This window comes from Chiloscyllium punctatum, chromosome 28, assembly GCF_047496795.1.
Source record: "Chiloscyllium punctatum isolate Juve2018m chromosome 28, sChiPun1.3, whole genome shotgun sequence".
NCBI lineage: Eukaryota > Metazoa > Chordata > Chondrichthyes > Orectolobiformes > Hemiscylliidae > Chiloscyllium > Chiloscyllium punctatum.
In genome coordinates, this window is record NC_092766.1 from 11525785 (window position 1) to 11539267 (window position 13483).

The 13483-nt window shown below is 53.6% G+C and overlaps 1 protein-coding gene across 2 annotated transcripts in view; it reads right to left on the minus strand.

The window, feature by feature from the left end:
- The window catches only part of LOC140454001 (RING finger protein 112-like), a 50827-nt gene that overhangs the window by 10968 nt on the left and 26376 nt on the right, over positions 1-13483 (minus strand). For both annotated transcript variants that reach the window (XM_072548922.1, XM_072548923.1), the window contains 4 exons: positions 12428-12478; positions 4311-4367; positions 3773-3859; positions 1144-1267 (listed from right to left, as the gene is read on the minus strand). In XM_072548922.1, coding sequence (XP_072405023.1) covers positions 1144-1267; positions 3773-3859; positions 4311-4367; positions 12428-12478 — 319 coding nt within the window. The remainder of the gene's footprint in view (positions 1-1143; positions 1268-3772; positions 3860-4310; positions 4368-12427; positions 12479-13483) is intronic.

Consider the following 13483-nt stretch of genomic DNA (forward strand, 5'->3'; position numbering starts at 1 on the left):
GGGACCGGGGTGTGTTAGATACATTGTCCTTTCAACCCTCTTTCTCTCTCTGGGACTGGGGTGTGTTAGATACACTGTCCTTTCCCCTCTCTCTCTCTGGGACCGGGGTGTGTTTGATACACTGTCCTTTCCCCCCTCTCTCTCTCGGACCGGGGCGTTTTAGATACACTGTCCTTTCCCCCCTCTCTCTCCCTGGGACTAGGGTGTGTCAGATACACTGTCCTTTCCCCTCTCTCTCTCTGGGACCGGGGTGTGTTAGATACACTGCCCTTTCCCCCCTCTCTCTGGGACCGCGGTGTGTTAGATACACTGTCCTTTCCCCCCCCCCCTCTCTCTCCCTGGGACCGGGTTGTGTTAGATACACTGTCCTTTCCCCTCTCTCTCTCTGGGACCGGGGTGTGTTAGATACACTGTCCTTTCCCCTCTCTCTCTCTGGGACCGGGGTGTGTTAGATACACTGTCCTTTCCCCTCTCTCTCTCTGGGACCGGGGTGTGTTAGATACACTGTCCTTTCCCCCCCCCCCTCTCTCTCTCTGGGACCGGGGTGTGTTAGAAACACTGTCCTCTCCCCCTCTCTCTCTCTGGGACCGGGGTGTGTTAGATACACTATCCTTTTGCCCCCCTCTCTCTCTGTCTCTCTGGGACCGGGGTGTGTTAGATACACTGTCCTTTCCCCTCTCTCTCTCTGGGACAGGGACTGTTAGATACACTGTCCTTTCCCCCCTCTCTCTCTCTCTCTGGGACCGGGGTGTGTTAGGTACACTGTCCTTTGCCCCCTCTCTCTCTGGGACCTGGGTGTGTTAGATACACTGTCCTTTCCCCCCCCTTCTCTCTGGGACCGGGGTGTGTTAGATACACTGTCCTTTCCCCTCTCTCTCTCTGGGACCGGGGTGTGTTAGATACACTGTCCTTTCCCCCCCTCTCTCTCTGTGGGACAGGGATTGTTAGATACACTGTCCTTTCCCCTCTCTCTCACTGGGACCGGGGTGTGTTAGATACACTGTCCTTTCCCCCCTCTCTCTCTGGGACAGGGATTGTTAGATACACTGTCCTTTCCCTCCATGTGGGACGCACAGATTGTTATATTCTCGCAATGAAAATAGAATTCAGGGCCATGTGTAACACGAATCGCCAAAAAGATACCTTTCCAGCATCCGGTGGTACTTTTTCTGATGCTTTCTCCAGGATTAGGCAGCAGAAAACATTCACACTTTGAGAGCTGCTTCAGCAAGCAACGACAGTATTTGGAGTCCAAATTTTGAATTTTCTGCACACACAAGTTTGAAAATCTCAGGCTTACACACACTATCACTCAGTAACCCCGCTCCCCCCCAGCGCCCTGTGTTACTGACTGTATCCCTACTGATGTTAATCCAGCTCCCTCACACTGTCACTCAGTAACCCCTCTCCCTCCCAGTGCCCTGTGTTACTGACTGTATCCCTACTGATGTTAATCCCCCTCCCTCACACTGTCACTCAGTAACCCCTCTCCCCGACCCCCCCCCCCGGGCCCTGTGTTACTGACTGTATCCCTACTGATGTTAATCCAGCTCCCTCACACTGTCACTCAGTAACCCCTCTCTCCCCCCCCCAGTGCCCTGTGTTACTGACTGTATCCCTACTGATGTTAATCCCCCTCCCTCACACTGTCACTCAGTAACCCCTCTCCCCCCAGGGCCCTGTGTTACTGACTGTATCCCTACTGATGTTAATCCAGCTCCCTCACACTCTCATTCAGTAACCCCTCTCCTCCCCCCCAGTGCCCTGTGTTACTGACTGTATCCCTACTGATATTAATCCAGCTCCCTCACACTCAGTAACCCCTCTCCCCCCCAGTGCCCTGTGTTACTGACTGTATCCCTACTGATGTTAATCCAGCTCCCTCACACTGTCACTCAGTAACCCCGCTCCCCCCCAGTGCCCTGTGTTACTGACTGTATCCCTACTGATGTTAATCCCCCTCCCTCACACTGTCACTCAGTAACCCCTCCCCCCTGCCCCCTCCCAGTGCCCTGTGTTACTGACTGTATCCCTACTGATGTTAATCCAGCTCCCTCACACTGTCACTCAGTAACCCCTCTCCTCCCCCCAGGGCCCTGTGTTACTGACTGTATCCCTACTGATGTTAATCCAGCTCCCTCACACTCTCACTCAGTCACCCCTCTCCCCCCCAGAGCCCTGTGTTACTGACTGTATCCCTACTGATGTTAATCCAGCTCCCTCACACTGTCACTCAGTAACCCCTCTCCCTCCCAGTGCCCTGTGTTACTGACTGTATCCCTACTGATGTTAATACCCCTCCCTCACACTCTCACTCAGTAACCCCTCTCCCCTCCCAGGGCCCTGTGTTACTGACTGTATCCCTACTGATGTTAATCCAGCTCCCTCACACTCTCACTCAGTAACCCCTCTCCCCCCCCCCAGTGTCCTGTGTTACTGACTGTATCCCTACTGATGTTAATCCAGCTCCCTCACACTCTCACTCAGTAACCCCTCTCCCCCCCAGAGCCCTGTGTTACTGACTGTATCCCTACTGATGTTAATCCAGCTCCCTCACACTCTCACTCAGTAACCCCTCTCCCCCCCAGGGCCCTGTGTTACTGACTGTATCCCTACTGATGTTAATCCAGCTCCCTCACACTGTCACTCTGTAACCCCTCTCCCCCCCCAGTGCCCTGTGTTACTGACTGTATCCCTACTGATGTTAATCCCCCTCCCTCACACTGTCACTCAGTAACCCCTCTCCCCCCCAGGGCACTGTGTTACTGACTGTATCCCTACTGATGTTAATCCCCCTCCCTCACACTGTCCCTCAGTAACCCCTCTCCCCCCCCCAGTGTCCTGTGTTACTGACTGTATCCCTACTGATGTTAATCCCCCTCCCTCACACTGTCACTCTGTAACCCCTCTCCCTCCCCCAGTGCCCTGTGTTACTGACTGTATCCCTACTGATGTTAATCCAGCTCCCTCACACTGTCCTTCAGTAACCCCTCTCCCCCCCCAGTGCCCTGTGTTACTGACTGTATCCCTACTGATGTTAATCCAGCTCCCTCACACTGTCACTCTGTAACCCCTCTCCTCCCCCAGGGCCCTGTGTTACTGACTGTATCCCTACTGATGTTAATCCCCCTCCCTCACACTGTCACTCAGTAACCCCTCTCCCCCCCAGGGCCCTGTGTTACTGACTGTATCCCTACTGATGTTAATCCAGCTCCCTCACACTGTCACTCAGTAACCCCTCTCCCCCCCAGGGCCCTGTGTTACTGACTGTATCCCTACTGATGTTAATCCAGCTCCCTCACACTGTCCCTCAGTAACCCCTCTCCCTCCCCCAGTACCCTGTGTTACTGACTGTATCCCTACTGATGTTAATCCCCCTCCCTCACACTGTCACTCTGTAACCCCTCTCCCCCCCAGGGCCCTGTGTTACTGACTGTATCCCTACTGATGTTAATCCAGCTCCCTCACATGGTTGTTGATACAAACCACTATAAATGCCAGAGGAAAGATCACAGAAACACTTCACAGGAGGCTCCCGAGCACTGAGGGTGTCACCGAGACAGGGGACGAAATGTCTGCAACACAAATTCCCAGCTCGCCGAACAGAATCATGACAACGAGCGCCCGAGCTACAAATCTTCCCTCAAACTTTGTATCCCTCACACTGTTTCTGCCTCCCTCAGAGCTGTGAATTGCTGACTTGAGATAGTGATGTTCATCGAGCTGCACTTCAATTCTATTCATCCCCTAAAAGCCCAGTGTTGGTCTTTACCTTTTCTGTCTCCAGCAGATATTCCTTCCCAGAATCCTTGCCGTAATTTTCAGAACATTCCCAATCTCGTACCAGGATGTCCAGATGCTAGTGAAAGACAGCAATCCTGGTTAAAGCTGGGCTGTTACCATGTTGGAGAAATTAACTGTGCATCTAGTCACAGAGGTGGGAGGCTTCAGGTGTGCACTTCAATGTGTGTGAACATAAGTGAATGTTTGTGTATTTCTGTGCTTCAATGCGTGTTTCGGAGATTGAGAGAGTATGAGAGTTTCAGGATATGAGTAGGATTTATGCTGTTTAAAATAAAATTAAATCTCTAGCCCTTGTTACTAATACTGCAATGTGTTTCGTCCGATCTGATAATTTGTCTTGTTGTTTCACATGACTTCAACATTACTGACCCAGCAAGACTCCTCAGTAATACTCAGAATGCTGGTGTCAGCAGGGAGTGCTCATGAAGAGGAGGTCACAAACTTGTGATGATATTCCATGTACCCAAGACAACACAATGATAATCAGATCGCGTGCTCTCTGTTACCTGAACAGGATCCAAGTCAAGAACCTCTCCAACCTTTTCGGCCATGTCCAAAAACATCTGGAAAGCAAGACACAAAACACCTAATCATTGCCAGCTCGATGTTATCACCCTGTTGTATGATCAGCCAACAGGCAGTGACTGAAGCTCGGGCCTTTCACTGTCTCAGTGTGTGGGTGATAATCAATCCCACACTGGGGGGGGGGGGGAGAGATTACCTAACTCACTGAGGAGACTGGGAATGAAGACTGGGCCTTTCACTGTCTCAGTGTGTGGGTGATAATCAATCCCACACTGGGGGGGGGGGGAGAGATTACCTAACTCACTGAGGGGACTGGGAATGAAGACTGGGCCTTTCACTGTCTCAGTGTGTGGGTGATAATCAATCCCACACTGGGGGGGGGGGGGGGGGGAGAGATTACCTAACTCACTGAGGAGACTGGGAATGAAGACTGGGCCTTTCCCTGTCTCAGTGTGTGGGTGATAATCAATCCCACACTGGGGGGTGGGGGGGAGGGAGAGATTACCTAACTCACTGAGGGGACTGGGAATGAAGACTGGGCCTTTCACTGTCTCAGTGTGTGGGTGATAATCAATCCCACACTGGGGGGGGGGGAGAGATTACCTAACTCACTGAGGAGGCTGGGAATGAAGCCTGGGCCTTTCCCTGTCTCAGTGTGTGGGTGATAATCAATCCCACACTGGGGGGGGGGGAGAGATTACCTAACTCACTGAGGAGGCTGGGAATGAAGACTGGGCCTTTCACTGTCTCAGTGTGTGGGTGATAATCAATCCCACACTGGGGGGGGGGGAGGGGGGAGAGATTACCTAACTCACTGAGGGGACTGGGAATGAAGACTGGGCCTTTCACTGTCTCAGTGTGTGGGTGATAATCAATCCCACACTGGGGTGGGGGGAGAGATTACCTAACTCACTGAGGAGACTGGGAATGAAGACTGGGCCTTTCACTGTCTCAGTGTGTGGGTGATAATCAATCCCACACTGGGGGGGGGGGGGGAGAGATTACCTAACTCACTGAGGGAAATGGGAATGAAGACTGGGCCTTTCACTGTCTCAGTGTGTGGGTGATAATCAATCCCACACTGGGGGGTGGGGGGGGGGGGAGAGATTACCTAACTCACTGAGGGGACTGGGAATGAAGACTGGGCCTTTCCCTGTCTCAGTGTGTGGGTGATAATCAATCCCACACTGGGGGGGGGGGGGGGGAGGGGGGAGAGATTACCTAACTCACTGAGGAGACTGGGAATGAAGACTGGGCCTTTCACTGTCTCAGTGTGTGGGTGATAATCAATCCCACACTGGGGGGGGGGGAGAGATTACCTAACTCACTGAGGGGACTGGGAATGAAGACTGGGCCTTTCCCTGTCTCAGTGTGTGGGTGATAATCAATCCCACACTGGGGGGGAGGGAGGGGGGGAGAGATTACCTAACTCACTGAGGGGACTGGGAATGAAGACTGGGCCTTTCACTGTCTCAGTGTGTGGGTGATAATCAATCCCACACTGGGGGGGGAGGGGGGAGAGATTACCTAACTCACTGAGGGGACTGGGAATGAAGACTGGGCCTTTCCCTGTCTCAGTGTGTGGGTGATAATCAATCCCACACTGGGGTGGGGGGGGGGGGGGGGAGAGATTACCTAACTCACTGAGGGGACTGGGAATGAAGACTGGGCCTTTCACTGTCTCAGTGTCTGGGTGATAATCAATCCCACACTGGGGGGGGGAGGGGGGAGAGATTACCTAACTCACTGAGGGGACTGGGAATGAAGACTGGGCCTTTCCCTGTCTCAGTGTGTGGGTGATAATCAATCCCACACTGGGGGGGGAGGGGGGAGAGATTACCTAACTCACTGAGGAGACTGGGAATGAAGACTGGGCCTTTCACTGTCTCAGTGTGTGGGTGATAATCAATCCCACACTGGGGGGGGGGGGGGGGGGGGAGAGATTACCTAACTCACTGAGGGGACTGGGAATGAAGACTGGGCCTTTCCCTGTCTCAGTGTGTGGGTGATAATCAATCCCACACTGGGGGGGGGGGGGGGGGAGATTACCTAACTCACTGAGGGGACTGGGAATGAAGACTGGGCCTTTCCCTGTCTCAGTGTGTGGGTGATAATCAATCCCACACTGGGGGGGGGGGGAGGGGGGAGAGATTACCTAACTCACTGAGGAGACTGGGAATGAAGACTGGGCATTTCACTGTCTCAGTGTGTGGGTGATAATCAATCCCACACTGGGGGGGGGAGGGGGGAGAGATTACCTAACTCACTGAGGGGACTGGGAATGAAGACTGGGCCTTTCACTGTCTCAGTGTGTGGGTGATAATCAATCCCACACTGGGGGGGGGGGGGGGGGGGGAGAGATTACCTAACTCACTGAGGGGACTGGGAATGAAGACTGGGCATTTCCCTGTCTCAGTGTGTGGGTGATAATCAATCCCACACTGGGGTGGGGGGGGGAGAGATTACCTAACTCACTGAGGGGACTGGGAATGAAGACTGGGCCTTTCCCTGTCTCAGTGTGTGGGTGACAATCAATCCCACACTGGGGGGGGGGGGGGGGGGAGAGATTACCTAACTCACTGAGGGGACTGGGAATGAAGACTGGGCCTTTCACTGTCTCAGTGTGTGGGTGATAATCAATCCCACACTGGGGGGGGGGGGGGGGGGAGAGATTACCTAACTCACTGAGGAGACTGGGAATGAAGACTGGGCCTTTCCCTGTCTCAGTGTGTGGGTGATAATCAATCCCACACTGGGGGGTGGGGGGGAGAGATTACCTAACTCACTGAGGAGACTGGGAATGAAGACTGGGCCTTTCCCTGTCTCAGTGTGTGGGTGATAATCAATCCCACACTGGGGGGTGGGGAGGGGGGGGGGGAGAGATTACCTAACTCACTGAGGAGACTGGGAATGAAGACTGGGCCTTTCCCTGTCTCAGTGTGTGGGTGATAATCAATCCCACACTGGGGGGGGGGGGGGGGTGGAGAGATTACCTAACTCACTGAGGAGACTGGGAATGAAGACTGGGCCTTTCCCTGTCTCAGTGTGTGGGTGATAATCAATCCCACACTGGGGGAGGAGGGGGGAGAGATTACCTAACTCACTGAGGAGACTGGGAATGAAGACTGGGCCTTTCCCTGTCTCAGTGTGTGGGTGATAATCAATCCCACACTGGGGGGGGGGGGGGGGGGAGAGATTACCTAACTCACTGAGGGGACTGGGAATGAAGACTGGGCCTTTCACTGTCTCAGTGTGTGGGTGATAATCAATCCCACACTGGGGGGGGGGGGAGAGATTACCTAACTCACTGAGGGGACTGGGAATGAAGACTGGGCCTTTCACTGTCTCAGTGTGTGGGTGATAATCAATCCCACACTGGGGGGGGTGGGGGGGAGAGATTACCTAACTCACTGAGGGGACTGGGAATGAAGACTGGGCCTTTCCCTGTCTCAGTGTCTGGGTGATAATCAATCCCACACTGGGGGGGGGGGGGGGGGGGGGGGGAGAGATTACCTAACTCACTGAGGGGACTGGGAATGAAGACTGGGCCTTTCCCTGTCTCAGTGTGTGGGTGATAATCAATCCCACACTGGGGGGGGGGGGGGGGAGAGATTACCTAACTCACTGAGGAGACTGGGAATGAAGACTGGGCCTTTCACTGTCTCAGTGTGTGGGTGATAATCAATCCCACACTGGGGGGGGGGGGAGAGATTACCTAACTCACTGAGGGGACTGGGAATGAAGACTGGGCCTTTCACTGTCTCAGTGTGTGGGTGATAATCAATCCCACACTGGGGGGGGGGGGGGAGAGATTACCTAACTCACTGAGGAGACTGGGAATGAAGACTGGGCCTTTCCCTGTCTCAGTGTGTGGGTGATAATCAATCCCACACTGGGGGGAGGGGGGGCGGAGAGATTACCTAACTCACTGAGGAGACTGGGAATGAAGACTGGGCCTTTCACTGTCTCAGTGTGTGGGTGATAATCAATCCCACACTGGGGGGAGCGGGGGGGGGCAGAGATTACCTAACTCACTGAGGGGACTGGGAATGAAGACTGGGCCTTTCCCTGTCTCAGTGTGTGGGTGATAATCAATCCCACACTGGGGGGGGGGGAGGGAGAGATTACCTAACTCACTGAGGGGACTGGGAATGAAGACTGGGCCTTTCACTGTCTCAGTGTGTGGGTGATAATCAATCCCACACTGGGGGGGGGGAGGGAGAGATTACCTAACTCACTGAGGGGACTGGGGATGAAGACTGGGCCTTTCACTGTCTCAGTGTCTGGGTGATAATCAATCCCACACTGGGGGGGGGAGAGATTACCTAACTCACTGAGGGGACTGGGAATGAAGACTGGGCCTTTCCCTGTCTCAGTGTGTGGGTGATAATCAATCCCACACTGGGGGGGGAGGGGGGGGAGAGATTACCTAACTCACTGAGGAGACTGGGAATGAAGACTGGGCCTTTCCCTGTCTCAGTGTGTGGGTGATAATCAATCCCACACTGGGGGGGGGGGAGAGATTACCTCACTCATTGAGGGGACTGGGAATGAAGCCTGGGCCTTTCCCTGTCTCAGTGTGTGGGTGATAATCAATCCCACACTGGGGGTGGGGGGGGGGAGAGATTACCTAACTCACTGAGGGGACTGGGAATGAAGACTGGGCCTTTCCCTGTCTCAGTGTGTGGGTGATAATCAATCCCACACTGGGGGGGGGGAGAGATTACCTAACTCACTGAGGGGACTGGGAATGAAGACTGGGCCTTTCCCTGTCTCAGTGTGTGGGTGATAATCAATCCCACACTGGCGGGGGGGAGAGATTACCTAACTCACTGAGGGGACTGGGAATGAAGACTGGGCCTTTCCCTGTCTCAGTGTGTGGGTGATAATCAATCCCACACTGGGGGGGGGGGGGGAGATTACCTAACTCACTGAGGAGACTGGGAATGAAGACTGGGCCTTTCCCTGTCTCAGTGTGTGGGTGATAATCAATCCCACACTGGGGGGGGGGGGAGGGGGGGAGAGATTACCTAACTCACTGAGGAGACTGGGAATGAAGACTGGGCCTTTCACTGTCTCAGTGTGTGGGTGATAATCAATCCCACACTGGGGGGGGGAGGGGGGAGAGATTACCTAACTCACTGAGGAGGCTGGGAATGAAGACTGGGCCTTTCACTGTCTCAGTGTGTGGGTGATAATCAATCCCACACTGGGGGTGGGGGGGGCGGAGAGATTACCTAACTCACTGAGGAGACTGGGAATGAAGACTGGGCCTTTCCCTGTCTCAGTGTGTGGGTGATAATCAATCCCACACTGGGGCGGGGGGGGGGAGAGATTACCTAACTCACTGAGGGGACTGGGAATGAAGACTGGGCCTTTCCCTGTCTCAGTGTGTGGGTGATAATCAATCCCACACTGGGGGAGGGGGGGAGAGATTACCTAACTCACTGAGGGGACTGGGAATGAAGACTGGGCCTTTCCCTGTCTCAGTGTGTGGGTGATAATCAATCCCACACTGGGGGAGGGGGGGAGAGATTACCTAACTCACTGAGGAGACTGGGAATGAAGACTGGGCCTTTCCCTGTCTCAGTGTGTGGGTGATAATCAATCCCACACTGGGGGGGGGGAGGGGGGAGAGATTACCTAACTCACTGAGGGGACTGGGAATGAAGACTGGGCCTTTCCCTGTCTCAGTGTGTGGGTGATAATCAATCCCACACTGGGGGGGGGGGGAGAGATTACGTAACTCACTGAGGAGGCTGGGAATGAAGACTGGGCCTTTCCCTGTCTCAGTGTGTGGGTGATAATCAATCCCACACTGGGGGGGGAGGGGGGAGAGATTACCTAACTCACTGAGGAGGCTGGGAATGAAGACTGGGCCTTTCCCTGTCTCAGTGTGTGGGTGATAATCAATCCCACACTGGGGGGGGAGGCGGGAGAGATTACCTAACTCACTGAGGGGACTGGGAATGAAGACTGGGCCTTTCACTGTCTCAGTGTGTGGGTGATAATCAATCCCACACTGGGGGGGGAGGCGGGAGAGATTACCTAACTCACTGAGGGGACTGGGAATGAAGACTGGGCCTTTCCCTGTCTCAGTGTGTGGGTGATAATCAATCCCACACTGGGGTGGGGGGAGAGATTACCTAACTCACTGAGGAGACTGGGAATGAAGACTGGGCCTTTCCCTGTCTCAGTGTGTGGGTGATAATCAATCCCACACTGGGGGGGGAGGCGGGAGAGATTACCTAACTCACTGAGGAGACTGGGAATGAAGACTGGGCCTTTCCCTGTCTCAGTGTCTGGGTGATAATCAATCCCACACTGGGGAGGGGGGGGGGAGGGGGGAGAGATTACCTAACTCACTGAGGGGACTGGGAATGAAGACTGGACCTTTCACTGTCTCAGTGTGTGGGTGATAATCAATCCCACACTGGGGGGGGAGGGGGGGAGAGATTACCTAACTCACTGAGGGGACTGGGAATGAAGACTGGGCCTTTCCCTGTCTCAGTGTGTGGGTGATAATCAATCCCACACTGGGGGGGGGGGGGGGGGGGGGAGAGATTACCTAACTCACTGAGGAGACTGGGAATGAAGACTGGGCCTTTCCCTCTCTCAGTGTGTGGGTGATAATCAATCCCACACTGGGGGGCGGGGGGAGAGATTACCTAACTCACTGAGGAGACTGGGAATGAAGACTGGGCCTTTCCCTCTCTCAGTGTGTGGGTGATAATCAATCCCACACTGGGTGGGGGGGGGGGGGGGGGAGAGATTACCTAACTCACTGAGGAGACTGGGAATGAAGACTGGGCCTTTCCCTGTCTCAGTGTGTGGGTGATAATCAATCCCACACTGGGGTGGGGGGTGGGGGAGAGATTACCTAACTCACTGAGGAGACTGGGAATGAAGACTGGGCCTTTCCCTGTCTCAGTGTGTGGGTGATAATCAATCCCACACTGGGGGGGGGGGAGAGATTACCTAACTCACTGAGGAGACTGGGAATGAAGACTGGGCCTTTCCCTGTCTCAGTGTGTGGGTGATAATCAATCCCACACTGGGGGTGGGGGGGGGGGGGGGGAGAGATTACCTAACTCACTGAGGAGACTGGGAATGAAGACTGGGCCTTTCACTGTCTCAGTGTGTGGGTGATAATCAATCCCACACTGGGGGGGGGGGTGGGGGGGAGAGATTACCTAACTCACTGAGGGGACTGGGAATGAAGACTGGGCCTTTCACTGTCTCAGTGTCTGGGTGATAATCAATCCCACACTGGGGGGGGTGGGGGGGGGAGAGATTACCTAACTCACTGAGGGGACTGGGAATGAAGACTGGGCCTTTCCCTGTCTCAGTGTGTGGGTGATAATCAATCCCACACTGCGGGGGGGGGGGGGGGGGGAGAGATTACCTAACTCACTGAGGGGACTGGGAATGAAGACTGGGCCTTTCCCTGTCTCAGTGTGTGGGTGATAATCAATCCCACACTGTCGGGGGGGAGAGATTACCTAACTCACTGAAGAGACTGGGAATGAAGACTGGGCCTTTCCCTGTCTCAGTGTGTGGGTGATAATCAATCCCACACTGGGGGGGGGGGGGGGAGAGATTACCTAACTCACTGAGGGGACTGGGAATGAAGACTGGGCCTTTCACTGTCTCAGTGTGTGGGTGATAATCAATCCCACACTGGGGGGGGGGGGGGGAGGGAGAGATTACCTAACTCACTGAGGGGACTGGGAATGAAGACTGGGCCTTTCACTGTCTCAGTGTGTGGGTGATAATCAATCCCACACTGGGGGGGAGGGGGGGGAGAGATTACCTAACTCACTGAGGAGACTGGGAATGAAGACTGGGCCTTTCCCTGTCTCAGTGTGTGGGTGATAATCAATCCCACACTGGCGGGGGGGGGGGGGAGAGATTACCTAACTCACTGTGGGGACTGGGAATGAAGACTGGGCCTTTCCCTGCTTCTGACAACCTGAGTAAATAACAACCTGTCCATATAAGGTGGACAGTGAAGACTAAGAGGCAACTGATGAAGTTGTGTACAGGGACACGTATCGGAAACTCAGGAATTGGTGAAATACAAATGAGGAAAGAGCACCTCTAAATATTCCAGGTCTGTCCGATTAATCTTCGAAGCAACATTAAAAATCTGAAAATTTCAAGAGAGAAAGCGATCAGAAGATATGGAATGAATGTTGTCACAGTGTTATAAGAACTACTACATATGACATTGGGGAACTGAAGTTTAAAATCACACAACACCAGGTTATAGTCTGACAGGTTCAATTGGAATCACACTAGCTTTTGGATCACTGCTTTTCTTCAGGCTGCTAGTGAAGCAGGATTGCAGTGTGTTCCATGTCCCTACTAATCTCTGAGTAAAGAAACTCCCTCTGACACCTGTCCTGTATCTATCACCCCTCAATTTAAAGCTGTGTCCCCTCGTGCGAGCCATCACCATCTGAGGGAAAAGGACTCTCCCTGTCCACCCTATCGAAGCCTCTGATTATCTTATATGTCACCTCTCAACCTTCTTCTCTCTGACGAAAACAGCCTCAGGTCTCTCAGCCTTTCCCCGTAAGACCTTCCCTCCACACCAGGCAACATCTTGGTAAATCCCCTCTGCACTCTTTCCAAAGCTTCCACATCCTTCCTATAATGCGGTGACCAGAACTGTACGCAATACTCCAACTGTGGCCGCACCAGAGTTGTGTCCAGCTGCAGCATGACCTCGTGGCTCTGAAACTCAATCCCTCTTGTAATAAAAGCTTACACTTCTTACCACCCCTATCAACCTGGGTGGCAACTTTCAGGGATCTGTGTACATGGACACTGAGATCTCTCTGCTCATCTACACTACCAAGAATCTCACTATTAGCCCGGTACTCTGTATTCCTGTTACTCCTTCCAAAGTGAATCACCTCACACTTTTCCGCATTAAACTCCATTTGCCACCTCTCAGCCCAGCTCTGCAGCTTATCTATGTCCCTCTGTAACCTGCAACATCCTTCCGCACTATCCACAACTACAAATTTACTAACCCATCCTTCTACGCCCTCACCCAGGTCATTTATTAAAATGACAGACAGCAGCGGCCCCAAAACAGATCCTTGTGGTACACCACTAGTAACTAAACTTCAGGATGAACATTTCC